The 15,757-nt window shown below is 50.9% G+C and overlaps 1 protein-coding gene across 1 annotated transcript in view; it reads left to right on the top strand.

Moving 5' to 3' along the window:
- Positions 1-6,329: 6,329 nt before the first annotated feature.
- The window catches only part of SMARCAL1 (SWI/SNF related, matrix associated, actin dependent regulator of chromatin, subfamily a like 1), a gene marked incomplete at its 5' end in the record, with an annotated part of 51,205 nt that continues 41,777 nt past the window's right edge, over positions 6,330-15,757 (top strand). The window contains 4 exon segments of the mRNA XM_056536997.1: positions 6,330-6,650; positions 6,652-6,733; positions 10,292-10,342; positions 13,733-13,993. Coding sequence (XP_056392972.1) covers positions 6,330-6,650; positions 6,652-6,733; positions 10,292-10,342; positions 13,733-13,993 — 715 coding nt within the window.

Genomic DNA, 15,757 nt, shown 5'->3' with positions numbered 1-15,757 from the left:
CCAGCACTGTCTTAAGTTGGTGACTGAATCATTGTCCGGCCCTTTAAGGACTCGCAGGTTAGTTTGACCTGTGTGTTGCCGAAGCGCTGTAGAACTGTGCCGCCATTATAGCCACAGAAATATCCTATATTGTTGCATTGGCCATATCCTGACAGCCTTTGCCAGAACAGCGCACCCGGACATGGCTACCGGAAGCTCCTGACGCTACATACTGAACTGTCTAATTAGAGTGTGTGTGTGTATATATATATATATATATATATATATATATATATATATTTCTAATTATGTGCCTATAATAAAGATGGCAGCTTATTAAAAAACTTCTTGGATCTGGATACATCAAATAATCACTTGGTAGTGGAAACCAGATCCTTAAGACCATACCAGACCCCTCCAGACTGCTAAACTTATCCAGACCCCCAGATCAGATGTCTGAACTCATCCAGATCCCAGACCCCAGATCAGATGTCTGAACTCATCCAGATCCCAGATCAGATGTCTGAACTCATCCAGACCCCAGATCAGATGACTAAACTCATCCAGACCCCAGATCAGACGCCTGAACTCATCCAGACCCCCAGATCAGACGCCTGAACTCATCCAGACCCCCAGATCAGACGCCTGAACTCATCCAGACCCCCAGATCAGATGACTGAACTCATCCAGACCCCCAGATCAGACGCCTGAACTCATCCAGACCCCCAGATCAGATGACTGAACTCATCCAGACCCCCAGATCAGATGACTGAACTCATCCAGACCCCAGATCAGATGACTGAACTCATCCAGACCCCAGATCAGATGACTAAACTCATCCAGACCCCAGATCAGACGCCTGAACTCATCCAGACCCCCAGATCAGACGCCTGAACTCATCCAGACCCCAGATCAGACGCCTGAACTCATCCAGACCCCCAGATCAGACGCCTGAACTCATCCAGACCCCCAGATCAGACGCCTGAACTCATCCAGACCCCCAGATCAGATGACTGAACTCATCCAGACCCCCAGATCAGATGACTAAACTCATCCAGACCCCAGATCAGATGACTAAACTCATCCAGACCCCAGATCAGACGCCTGAACTCATCCAGACCCCCAGATCAGACGCCTGAACTCATCCAGACCCCCAGATCAGACGCCTGAACTCATCCAGACCCCCAGATCAGACGCCTGAACTCATCCAGACCCCCAGATCAGACGCCTGAACTCATCCAGACCCCCAGATCAGACGCCTGAACTCATCCAGACCCCCAGATCAGACGCCTGAACTCATCCAGACCCCCAGATCAGACGCCTGAACTCATCCAGACCCCCAGATCAGACGCCTGAACTCATCCAGACCCCCAGATCAGACGCCTGAACTCATCCAGACCCCCAGATCAGATGACTGAACTCATCCAGTCCCCCAGATCAGATGACTGAACTCATCCAGACCCCAGATCAGATGACTGAACTCATCCAGACCCCAGATCAGATGACTGAACTCATCCAGACCCCAGATCAGATGACTGAACTCATCCAGACCCCAGATCAGATGACTGAACTCATCCAGACCCCAGATCAGATGACTGAACTCATCCAGACCCCAGATCAGATGACTGAACTCATCCAGACCCCAGATCAGATGACTGAACTCATCCAGACCCCAGATCAGATGACTGAACTCATCCAGACCCCAGATCAGATGACTGAACTCATCCAGACCCCAGATCAGATGACTGAACTCATCCAGACCCCAGATCAGATGACTGAACTCATCCAGACCCCAGATCAGATGACTGAACTCATCCAGACCCCAGATCAGATGACTGAACTCATCCAGACCCCAGATCAGATGACTGAACTCATCCAGACCCCAGATCAGATGACTGAACTCATCCAGACCCCAGATCAGATGACTGAACTCATCCAGACCCCAGATCAGATGACTGAACTCATCCAGACCCCAGATCAGATGACTGAACTCATCCAGACCCCAGATCAGATGACTGAACTCATCCAGACCCCAGATCAGATGACTGAACTCATCCAGACCCCAGATCAGATGACTGAACTCATCCAGACCCCAGATCAGAGGACTGAACTCATCCAGACCCCAGATCAGATGACTGAACTCATCCAGACCCCAGATCAGAGGACTGAACTCATCCAGACCCCGGATCAGAGGACTGAACTCATCCAGACCCCGGATCAGAGGACTGAACTCATCCAGACCCCGGATCAGATGACTGAACTCATCCAGACCCCCAGATCAGACGCCTGAACTCATCCAGACCCCCAGATCAGACGCCTGAACTCATCCAGACCCCCAGATCAGACGCTTGAACTCATCCAGACCCCCAGATCAGACGACTGAACTCATCCAGTCCCCCAGATCAGACGCCTGAACTCATCCAGACTCCGGATCAGACGCCTGAACCCATCCAGACTCCGGATCAGACGCCTGAACCCATCCAGACCAGACGCCTGAACCCATCCAGACCCCAGATCAGACGCCTGAACCCATCCAGACTCCAGATCAGACGCCTGAACTCATCCAGACTCCAGATCAGACGCCTGAACTCATCCAGACTCCAGATCAGACGCCTGAACTCATCCAGACTCCAGATCAGACGCCTGAACTCATCCAGACTCCAGATCAGACGCCTGAACTCATCCAGACTCCAGACCAGACGCCTGAACCCATCCAGACCAGACGCCTGAACCCATCCAGACCAGACGCCTGAACCCATCCAGACCAGACGCCTGAACCCATCCAGACCAGACGCCTGAACCCATCCAGACCAGACGCCTGAACCCATCCAGACCAGACGCCTGAACCCATCCAGACCCCCAGATCAGACGCCTGAACTCATCCAAACGAAATGAAATGAATGAGACCCCAGACCAGGCAAAAGAAAAACAATCTATATGTCCCAATATCAGTTGCTGCTTCATACGACGTCTTGATGGCAGCCATCATAAGATGAGTTGGTGCAGTCTGGGAGCGTCTGGTCTGGATTCACACAGCGGTCCGTTGGTATAGAGTGGGGGTCTCCCGCCTAAATCCCCCCCACACACACACACTCCTTGAGGTGACTCCTGCATCAGACTACATGGTGCTGGTCTGTTGTCTGTAACCATGGTGACGTAGATCTGCACAAAATATGTTTGAATTTGGGTCTTGCCTCATTTTTTGGGGACAATAAAAAGGGTTACACATACGTACGTCCGCTTTATGGTGTTTGCTCACCATCAAGAATCTTGTCCTGTACGGATTTTTATGGGCACGTAAGGATTCTACGGTTCAGTCCAGTTAGGATCGGTTGCACACATGGCGCTTTATTTAATTTTACAGTGTAAACAGAGATGTGGAATTCCTATTGCCCGACGCCCGGGACAAGCAGTTCCGGAAGCCGTGCAGGTGATTTCTTCAGGCATTTAGCCCGGCTTCGGGCAAGCAGCGTTAAATGCCGAAAAATTCACACAGGTCCGCTCACACTGTTCCTGTACTTACATCTCCCTGCCGCAGTCTATAACGAGACTTCCTTGTGGGGATGCGCGCGATTGGTGACGTCATCACATACGCAGCTCAGGATGTCGGATGCTGATGTCCCGTGCGGCGCCTGTGATGACGTCACCAATCGCGCACATCACCGCAAGGAAGTCTCGTTATAGACTGCGGCAGGGAGATGTAAGTACAGGAACAGTGTGAGCGGACCTGTGTGAATTCAGAGTGAGTGAGATAAACTTGCTTAATATGAGGGTCTGCCTGATCACCAGGGCAAAACTATATTCTTAAGGGGCATAATTGTTTAAATACCGGGGGTAATATCAATCTGTGGGCCTGTATAAACCTATTTGAAACCCTATTTGGCTCCCCAGTAGGTAGGCAGGCCCCCAGGTAGATATGTTCCCCATCAATGATGGGGGTCATAGCTTTCTGGGGCCTCTATACCTACTTTGGAGCCATACCTAATGGGGGTCATATCTATCTGGGGCCTGTCTTCATATGGGGGAGCCCTACCTGATTGGGGTAATATCTATCTGGGGGGCCTCAGGGATGTTGAAATTGTATCACCTGGGCAGGGTGAATTCTTCAGGCTTCGGGAAAGCAGGGCTAACTGCCGAAATTGTATCACCTGGGCAGGTGAATTCTTCAGGCTTCGGGAAAGCAGGGCTAACTGCCTAAAGAATTCACTAATAAAGGGGCAATCAATTTTGCCCTGTAACTTAACTCCTATAGACTGCAGCTGTGTGCTTCAGTCTATAGCGAGCCGCGCAGGGCGACAGCGTCCCGGTGTAGGCACGTACGATGACGTCACTCATCACGTGCCCCTCCGTCCGGACCGAGGATGCGGTCCAGTAACAAAAGTGACCACCGAGCCTCTGAGCCTGCCGGAGCACACATGGGGCCGTAGTACAGGTAGCAGGGGATCAGAGAGGAGGGGAGGTTTGGTGAATAATATGGGAGAGGAGAGGGGGGTTGGGCTGAAATATGACAAGAGGGGCATCAGAAGATAGGGGGGGGGTATAATGCCACAGGGGGCATCAGAGGGGGGGGTATAATGACACAGGGGGCATCAGAGGGGGGGATATAATGACACAGGGGGCATCAGAGGGGGGGGGAATATAATGACACAGGCAGCATCAGAGGGGGGGATGTAATGACACTGGGGGCATCAGAGGGGGGGGGGGATGTAATGACACGGGGGGAATATAATGACACGGGGGCATCAGAGGGGGGGATATAATGACACGGGGGGCATCAGAGGGGGGGATATAATGACACGGGGGGCATCAGAGGGGGGGATATAATGACACGGGGGGCATCAGAGGGGGGGATATAATGACACGGGGGGCATCAGAGGGGGGGATATAATGACACGGGGGCATCAGAGGGGGGGGGGGGGAATATAATGACACGGGGGGCATCAGAGGGGGGGATATAATGACACGGGGGGCATCAGAGGGGGGGATATAATGACACGGGGGCATCAGAGGGGGGAATATAATGACACGGGGGCATCAGAGGGGGGGGAATATAATGACACGGGGGCATCAGAGGGGGGGAATATAATGACACGGGGGCATCAGAGGGGGGATATAATGGCGCAGGGGGCATCAGAGGGGGGGTAACATAATGGCGCAGGGGGCCCCACTTGATCCCTACCTGATAAAGGGACATAACTACCTGAAGGGGGACTACCTACTTAAAGGAATACTGTAGTGCAAAAACCTTATCCCCATAAGTGATAGATCTTGGGGGGTCCGACCGCTGGGACAACCCCCCCCCCCCCCCCCCCATCTCTTGTATGAGGTCCCAGCAGACTACATGAAGGGAATGTTCCACCCCTGCATGACACGGCTGCTGAAATGCCCCCTCCATGTGGGATACATGGGGGGGGAGGGTGTGTCTGTCGCTGCGTCATGCGGACAAGCCCCCATTCCTGCCGGGGCCCCTTACGAGAGATCAGGGGGGAGGGGTTTCCAGCGGTCAGGATAAGTTATTTTGCACTGCAGTATTCCATTAATGGGGCGGACTTACTTATCAGGGTTCCTATCCACCTAATGGGGTGACATACTGTTCTGCCTATCAAGTTTTTATTGATAAAATACCTTATTTACATATTATTTGGGTTAAAATTATTTTGTACCAGGACAAGTAGATTCTGCTCCATTTTAGTCCCTTGGACAAGTAATTAAAAAAAAAAATTCCGCACCCCTGGTAAACCTATGTCAGGTGACTGACTTTTCTTCTGCCTCCTATAGGTTATCAGGCACGGTGCATGGAGGGGCCACTATCTACAGGTCTGGGGGCCCCAGAATTATCGCTCCTTGCAATCGCAGTGGGTGACGGGGAGATGCATCTCCCTGTTGTCCACTGCGATTGCAAAGTGCGATAACGGTGGGGCCCCTGGGCCTGTAGAGTGTGGCCCCTCAGTCTATATCTTCTGATCCTTCTATATTTTATCAGTTTATGGCAGGTAAAATCCAAGACGATGTCCGCTTATCTGACCGAGGAGCAGAAGAGGAGGATCGAGGAGAACAGGCAGAAAGCGCTGGCCAGGAGAGCAGAGAGACTCGCCGCACAAAAAAAACGGAATTAATCAAAACGCGACCAGCAGTACCAAGCCTCAGCCCACCGGGGGGCAGCACCTGCACAATGCCCAGCCTGCCTCCAGTACTACGGCCGCCATTAAAGAAGCCACAATTAAATATGTCCCCCCACATACCGGAAACGCCAACGCAAACGTATCTAATATTAAACACGTGACTGCGCCAACTTCGCAAAACGGTACTGCTGCCCAGGAATACACAACGGGTTATAAACCGCACACGGGCGCGCAGGCAAAGCCGGATTTTACTGGCGCAAGCTCTCATGTGACTGCAGAGCAAACATTTCGGCTGTTACCAAAAACTTCCTGCAAGGTCCCGCCAAACCTCTCGACGTCCATTCAGGATCCGGGAAAGCTGCGGCGGAGCTGGTGAAGAGCACGAGTACGGCTGCAAGATTCTATGGTCCAGGGACAACAGCCGGCGCTAAGGCCGCTGTGCCGACACCACGGACAGAAGGGAGGGAGGTGACGGGCAGCGCTGGGAGCACGGACGCTGCACCCGCCAAAAAAGGAGCCGTCAGTATAAAAGGGCGATGTGTCCGACACCCCCGAGGAGAGGTTCAGGGTGGAGGTCGGGTACAATGCAGAACTCATCACCCTCTTCAAGGGGATCCCCAGCAAAAACTACGGTGAGTGCAGCGCGCGGGGCCACGGGGGCCAAACTGGTCATATTGGTATTAAGTCCGGCGTCCAGAATGTCTGGTGATCTAGAACAGACTTAATGGCAGAAATCACCTGGTTGGGGCGGGGGAGGAGGTTGTCTGGAGGATAGTCGAGGATGAATAGTGGCCATAAAACACATGAACAGGGACCCCTCCCTGTGACCCCCCCCCCTTATACCTTCCACCTGTCCCATTACTTACACCCTTCCTCCTGTCCGATTACTTACACCCCCCCCTCCTGTCCCATTACTTACACCCCCCCTCCTGTCCCATTACTTACACCCCCCCCATTACTTACACCCCCCCTCCTGTCCCATTACTTACACCCCCCCTCCTGTCCCATTACTTACACCCCCCCTCCTGTCCCATTACTTACACCCCCCCTCCTGTCCCATTACTTACACCCCCCCTCCTGTCCCATTACTTACACCCCCCCTCCTGTCCCATTACTTACACCCCCCCTCCTGTCCCATTACTTACACCCCCCCCATTACTTACACCCCCCCTCCTGTCCCATTACTTACACCCCCCCTCCTGTCCCATTACTTACACCCCCCTCCTGTCCCATTACTTACACCCCCCCTCCTGTCCCATTACTTACACCCCCCCTCCTGTCCCATTACTTACACCCCCCCCTCCTGTCCCATTACTTACACCCCCCCTCCTGTCCCATTACTTACACCCCCCCCCTCCTGTCCCATTACTTACACCCCCCCTCCTGTCCCATTACTTACACCCCCCCTCCTGTCCCATTACTTACACCCCCCCTCCTGTCCCATTACTTACACCCCCCCTCCTGTCCCATTACTTACACCCCCCCTCCTGTCCCATTACTTACACCCCCCTCCTGTCCCATTACTTACACCCCCCTCCTGTCCCATTACTTACACCCCCCCTCCTGTCCCATTACTTACAACCCCCCCTCCTGTCCCATTACTTACACCCCCCCTCCTGTCCCATTACTTACACCCCCCCCCATTACTTACACCCCCCCTCCTGTCCCATTACTTACACCCCCCCTCCTGTCCCATTACTTACACCCCCCCTCCTGTCCCATTACTTACACCCCCCCTCCTGTCCCATTACTTACACCCCCCCTCCTGTCCCATTACTTACACCCCCCCCATTACTTACACCCCCCCTCCTGTCCCATTACTTACACCCCCCCTCCTGTCCCATTACTTACACCCCCCCTCCTGTCCCATTACTTACACCCCCCCTCCTGTCCCATTACTTACACCCCCCCCATTACTTACACCCCCCCCTCCTGTCCCATTACTTACACCCCCCCTCCTGTCCCATTACTTACACCCCCCTCCTGTCCCATTACTTACACCCCCCCTCCTGTCCCATTACTTACACCCCCCCCTCCTGTCCCATTACTTACACCCCCCCTCCTGTCCCATTACTTACACCCCCCCTCCTGTCCCATTACTTACACCCCCCCTCCTGTCCCATTACTTACACCCCCCCTCCTGTCCCATTACTTACACCCCCCCCTCCTGTCCCATTACTTACACCCCCCCTCCTGTCCCATTACTTACACCCCCCCCTCCTGTCCCATTACTTACACCCCCCTCCTGTCCCATTACTTACACCCCCCTCCTGTCCCATTACTTACACCCCCCTCCTGTCCCATTACTTACACCCCCCCCTCCTGTCCCATTACTTACACCCCCCCCCTCCTGTCCCATTACTTACACCCCCCCCCTCCTGTCCCATTACTTACACCCCCCCTCCTGTCCCATTACTTACACCCCCCCTCCTGTCCCATTACTTACACCCCCCCTCCTGTCCCATTACTTACACCCCCCTCCCCTCCTGTCCCATTACTTGCACCCCCCCTCCTGTCCCATTACTTACACCCCCCCCTCCTGTCCCATTACTTACACCCCCCCTCCTGTCCCATTACTTACACCCCCCCCTCCTGTCCCATTACTTACACCCCCCCTCCTGTCCCATTACTTACACCCCCCCTCCTGTCCCATTACTTACACCCCCCCCTCCTGTCCCATTACTTACACCCCCCCTCCTGTCCCATTACTTACACCCCCCCTCCTGTCCCATTACTTACACCCCCCCTCCTGTCCCATTACTTACACCCCCCCTCCTGTCCCATTACTTACACCCCCCCTCCTGTCCCATTACTTACACCCCCCCTCCTGTCCCATTACTTACACCCCCCCTCCTGTCCCATTACTTACACCCCCCCTCCTGTCCCATTACTTACACCCCCCCTCCTGTCCCATTACTTACACCCCCCCTCCTGTCCCATTACTTACACCCCCCCCTCCTGTCCCATTACTTACACCCCCCTCCTGTCCCATTACTTACACCGCCCTCCTGTCCCATTACTTACACCCCCTCCTGTCCCATTACTTACACCCCCCCCCCTCCTGTCCCATTACTTACACCCCCCCCCCCTCCTGTCCCATTACTTACACCCCCCCCCTCCTGTCCCATTACTTACACCCCCCCCTCCTGTCCCATTACTTACACCCCCCCTCCTGTCCCATTACTTACACCCCCCCTCCTGTCCCATTACTTACACCCCCCTCCCCTCCTGTCCCATTACTTGCACCCCCCCTCCTGTCCCATTACTTACACCCCCCCTCCTGTCCCATTACTTACACCCCCCCTCCTGTCCCATTACTTACACCCCCCCTCCTGTCCCATTACTTACACCCCCCCTCCTGTCCCATTACTTACACCCCCCCTCCTGTCCCATTACTTACACCCCCCCTCCTGTTCCATTACTTACACCCCCCCTCCTGTCCCATTACTTACACCCCCCCTCCTGTCCCATTACTTACACCCCCCCTCCTGTCCCATTACTTGCACCCCCCTCCTGTCCCATTACTTACACCCCCCCCTCCTGTCCCATTACTTACACCCCCCCTCCTGTCCCATTACTTACACCCCCCTCCTGTCCCATTACTTACACCCCCCCTCCTGTCCCATTACTTACACCCCCCCTCCTGTCCCATTACTTACACCCCCCTCCTGTCCCATTACTTACACCCCCCCTCCTGTCCCATTACTTACACCCCCCCCCTCCTGTCCCATTACTTACACCCCCCCTCCTGTCCCATTACTTACACCCCCCCCCTCCTGTCCCATTACTTACACCCCCCCCTCCTGTCCCATTACTTACACCCCCCCCTCCTGTCCCATTACTTACACCCCCCCCCTCCTGTCCCATTACTTACACCCCCCCCCTCCTGTCCCATTACTTACACCCCCCCCTCCTGTCCCATTACTTACACCCCCCCCTCCTGTCCCATTACTTACACCCCCCCCCTCCTGTCCCATTACTTACACCCCCCCCCTCCTGTCCCATTACTTACACCCCCCTCCTGTCCCAAAACCATGGTTGAAGATACTAGATGGGGGGTGCTATTGTTCTTTTTTCAGCCATTACAGAATAAGGACAGGCTGTGTAGGGATGATAGGGAGTGTAGTAGCGCCCCCTCTGGTGCTGGGGTCTGGTCCTGACTGATCAGGGGTTTTCTGTTCTTCTTTTAGATCCTGCAACTAAAATGTGGAATTTCAGCCTGGAAGATTATCCGAGTCTGAGTAAGTAAAGTGTCGTTCTGCAGTATGGTGACCCCCAAACTATGTCTACGGCTGTTACAGAACTACAACCCCCATCATGTTATGACAGCCTTCATTGTAAGGAGAATTATAGGTTTGCAGCACATGGAAAAGTTTTGCATCAGTTTTTTTTGCATGAAGGAAATTTTTGCAGCTTTAGGAGCAGCTCTATTTTATTTTACGGCAACAGTGCAATATAAGTACTGGGACCCCCCGCGATCTATAACTTATCCCATCCCCTTCGTATCTCCTGTACGGGGCTGCGACAGTATGCTGAATAGGGGCGTGACCATCCCATAGACATACATGAAGGGGGCATGTCTACCGCAGCTTTCTGCTGGGGAGGACCCGGCGCTTCCTGTAGACTGCCGCGGCCCCGTACAGGAGATCGTGGGGGGTCCCAGTGGTCAGAGGCTGTAAAGTGAACACAGCCTTAGACTATTGTCCTGTGATGACGTTGTATACAGAACAGTCATGGCTGTAAATGTTGGCACCTCTGACATTTTTCTAGAATATGAAGTATTTCTCCCAGGAAAGGATTGCAGTAACACATGTTTTGCTATACACATGTTTATTCCCTTTGTGTGTATTGGAACTAAACCAAAAAAGGAGGAAAAAAAGCAAATTGGACAAAATGTCACCAAACTCCAAAAATGGTCTGGATAAAATTATTGGCCCCTTAACTTAATATTTGGTTGCACACCCTTTGGAATGTGATGCTCCTTTAAACTCACTTGGGGCAAGTAACAGGTGTGGGCAATATAAAAATCACACCTGAAAGCAGATAAAAAGGAGAGAAGTTCACTTAGTCTTTGCATTGTGTGTCTGTGTTTGCCACACTAAGCACGGACAACAGAAAGAGGAGAAGAGAACTGTCTGAGGATTTGGGAACCAAAATTGTGGAAAAATATCAACAATCTCAAGGTTACAAGTCCATCTCCAGAGATCTAGATTTGTCTTTGTCCACAGTGCGGAACATTATCAAGAAGTTTACAACCCATGGCACTGTAGCTAATCTCCATGGGACGGAAGAAAAGTATTTATGAAAGGTGTCAACGCAGGATAGGCTGGATGGTGGATAAGCAGCCCCAAACAAGTTCCAAACATATTCAAGCTGTCCTGCAGGCTCAGGGAGCATCAGTGTCAGCGCGAACTATCCGTCGACATTTAAATGAAATGAAACGCTATGGAGGAGACGCAGGATGACCCCACTATGGAGGAGACGCAGGATGACCCCACTATGGAGGAGACACAGGAGGACCCCACTATGGAGGAGACACAGGAGGACCCCACTATGGAGGAGACGCAGGAGGACCCACTATGGAGACGCAGGAGGATCCCACTATGAAGGAGACGCAGGGGTACCCCACTATGGAGGAGACCCAGGAGGACCCCACTATGGAGGAGACCCAGGAGGACCCCACTATGGAGGAGACCCAGGAGGACCCCACTATGGAGGAGACCCAGGAGGACCCCACTATGGAGGAGACCCAGGAGGACCCCACTATGGAGGAGACCCAGGAGGACCCCACTATGGAGGAGACCCAGGAGGACCCCACTATGGAGGAGACCCAGGAGGACCCCACTATGGCGGAGACCCAGGAGGACCCCACTATGGAGGAGACCCAGGAGGACCCCACTATGGGGGAGACCCAGGAGGACCCCACTATGGAGGAGACCCAGGAGGACCCTACTATGGAGGAGACCCAGGAGGACCCTACTATGGAGGAGACCCAGGAGGACCCCACTATGGAGGAGACCCAGGAGGACCCCACTATGGAGATGACCCAGGAGGACCCCACTATGGAGGAGACCCAGGAGGACCCCACTGCTGACACAGAGATATAAAAAAGCAAGATTACATTTTACCAAAATGAACTTGAGTAACCAAAATCCTTCTGGGAAAACGTCTTGTGGACAGATGAGACCAAGATAGAGCTTTTTGGTAAAGCAAATCATTCTACTGTTTACCGAAAACGGAATGAGGCCTACAAAGAAAAGAACACAGAACCTACAGTGACATATGGGGGAGGTCAGTGATGTTTTGGGTTGTTTTGCTGCCTCTGGCACTGGGGGCCTTGAATGTGTACAAGACATCATGAAATCTGAGGATTACCAATGGATTTTGGGTCGCACTGTACAGCCCAGTGTCAGAAAGCTGGGTTTGTGTCCGAGATCTTGGGTCTTCCAGCAGGACAATGACCCCAAACATACATCAAAAAGCCCCAGAAATGGACGACAACAAAGCGCTGGAGAGTTCTGAAGTGTCAGCAATGAGTCCAGATCTAAATCCCATTGATCACCTGTGGAGAGATCTTATAATTACTGTAGGGAAAAGGCGCCGTCCAATAAGAGACCTGGAGCAGTTTGTAAAGGAAGAGTGGTCCAACATTCCGGCTGAGAGGTGTAAGAAGCTTATTGATGGTTATAGGAAGAGTGGTCCAACATTCCGGCTGAGAGGTGTAAGAAGCTTATTGATGGTTATAGGAAGAGTGGTCCAACATTTCGGCTGAGAGGTGTAAGAAGCTTATTGATGGTTATAGGAAGAGTGGTCCAACATTTCGGCTGAGAGGTGTAAGAAGCTTATTGATGGTTATAGGAAGAGTGGTCCAACATTCCGGCTGAGAGGTGTAAGAAGATTATTGATGGTTATAGGAAGACACTGATTTCACTTATTTTTTACAAAGGGGGTGCAACCAAATATTAGGTTAAGGGACCAATAATTTTGTCCAGCCCATTTTTGGAGTTTGGTGACATTATGGCCAATTTGCTTTTTTCCTCCTTTTTTGGTTTAGTTCCAATACACACAAAGGGAATAAACATGTGTATAGCAAAACCTGTGTTACTGCAATATATATATATATATATATATATATACAGAGGAGAGGAGATCTATATCTATATATATATATATATATATATATATATATATATATATATACAGAGGAGAGGAGATCTATATATATATATATATATATATATATATATATATATATATATATATATATATATATATATATACACAAAGGGAATAAACATGTGTATAACAAAACCTGTGTTACTGCAATATATATATATACAGAGGAGAGGAGATCTATATATATATATATATATATACACAAAGGGAATAAACATGTGTATAGCAAAACCTGTGTTACTGCAATATATATATATACAGAGGAGAGGAGATCTATATATATATATATATATATATACACAAAGGGAATAAACATGTGTATAACAAAACCTGTGTTACTGCAATCCTTTCCTGTGAGGAATACTTCATTTTATAGAAACATTTCAGGGGGGACAACATTTACGGCCATGACTGTATATATGTGCATGTTACACTATTGTCCTGTTTGTCTGCAGTGAGTGAGGTCCAGAGGCTGCAGAACATAACTCTGAAACCCCTGGAAGGAATGGAGGACGTTGATATTCCGGCACTACTGTCTGCGGCCAACGGGGGCGCCACTGTCAGCGCTTTGCTTGCCTTGTGCAACAACTGGCAGAGACCGAGCGCCACTTTGAAGGGCAAGTGCCTGTTGGTCTCGCGTTCTCGCTTTGAGGTGGACATCGGGTATCACGCGGAGGTCATCAGTCTCTTCAAGCAGATGAGCTCCCGGAATTACGGTAAGAAGCGGATTGGGGTCTCTGGCTCTGCGCATTTATATCTTTACTGTGATCTGATTATTTAAATTTCGCTGGACAATTCCAGCTCCCTCAGGGATTACTGTGCAACTTTACCAAAATTCTGAATAACAACAATTCCTGTCCGCAACAAAGCCAGTTCTCATAAAATTGCAGAGAGCGGACACCAGGGATGTGCGCCAAATACTGTGTAACCTCTCTGGAACTGTATGCCCTGCGCCCGTACCCGTGATACCCGGCACCTAGCAACGGCTGGGACACGTGGCTAATACCAGACATCACCGATTGTGGTGATGTCCGGTATTAACCCCTTAGACGCCTCGATCAAAGTTGATCATTGCATCTAAAATGTAAAGAAATACTTCCCGGCAGCTCACTCGGGCTGATTGGGATCACCGCGGTCCCTACCTTCCTCCTCTGCGTCCGATCGTTGGAGTAGTGGATCGCTGATAACTGATCAATGCTATGGAATAGCATTGATCAGTATTTGCAATCCGAAGATTGCATGTCATAGTCCCCTAAGGGGGCTATAAATGTGTAAAAAATAATAATAACAAAAAAAAAAAAGTTAATTAGTGTGATTTAACCCCTTCCCTTATAAAAGTTTTAATCACTCCCCTTATCCCATTAAAAAAAATACTATGTAAAAAAAAAAATAGACATAACTATATTTGATATCGCTACGTGTGTAAATGTCTGAACTATAAAAAAAATAATGTTAATTAAACCGCATGGTCAATGGCGAACACGTAAAAATATTCCAAAGTCCAAAATTGTGTATTTTTGGTCACTCTTTATACCATAAAAAAATTTATGAAAAGGTACCAATAAAAACCTCCTATCATGGCACAAAAAAATTAGCCCTCATGCCGCCCTGTATGTGGAAAAATGAAAAAGTTATAGGGGTCAGAAGAGGCATTTTTTCACCTCTGTTTCGCCCCCCCCTCTGACAGCAGGTGGAGCTGTGTGAGGCGACTAATCAAGTGACCTCATGGCAGAAGTGCCCAATCAGTTTGTGAGAGGTGGGTTATAACCATTAAAGAGATACTCTGCCCCTAGACATCTTATCCCCTATCCAAGGGATGGGGGATAAGATGTCTGATTGCGGGGGTCCCGCCGCTGGGGACCCCCGTGATCTCCCTGCTGCACCCGGCGTTCGTTTAGAGCGTCGGATGCAGCGCTGGAGGCTCGTTACATCGCTGCCACGCCCCCTCAATGCGAGTCTATGAGAGGGGGCGTGTCGGCCATAACGCCCCTTCCCATAGACTTGCATTGAGGGGGCGTGGTCATGATGACACAAGCAGGCGTTACCGTCACCTCACGAGGCTCCACCCAACATCACCAGTCATCCGGTATGAAACCAAGTTTGCTTCGTGCATCGGATGTCTGTGGTGCCGCAACCGAGATAGGAACCCCCGCGATCAGACATCTTATCCTCTATCCTTTGGATAGGAGATAACATGTCTAGGGGCGGAGTACCCCTTTAACCCCTTCAGGACATCAGACAGAAATGTTTGTCTTGGTACCTTACGCACCAGGACGTACATTTGTGCTCTATATGAGGACATGTAGGGACAAAAATAATGTAAAGTGTGTTAAAAAAAACAAAACAAAAAAGTTTATTAAGATGTGAATAAGCCCCTCCCCCTACTAAAAAAATGAAAATCTTCCCATTTTACAAAAAAAGTGTAACAAAAATAAACATCACCATGCGCAATGCGTGCGTAAGCGTCTGAACTATTTAAA

This window comes from Hyla sarda, chromosome 8 (assembly GCF_029499605.1).
Source record: "Hyla sarda isolate aHylSar1 chromosome 8, aHylSar1.hap1, whole genome shotgun sequence".
NCBI classification, from domain to species: Eukaryota; Metazoa; Chordata; class Amphibia; order Anura; family Hylidae; genus Hyla; species Hyla sarda.
The sequence above is the reverse complement of the archived record's forward strand: the minus strand, read 5'-3'. Positions and strand labels throughout refer to the sequence as shown.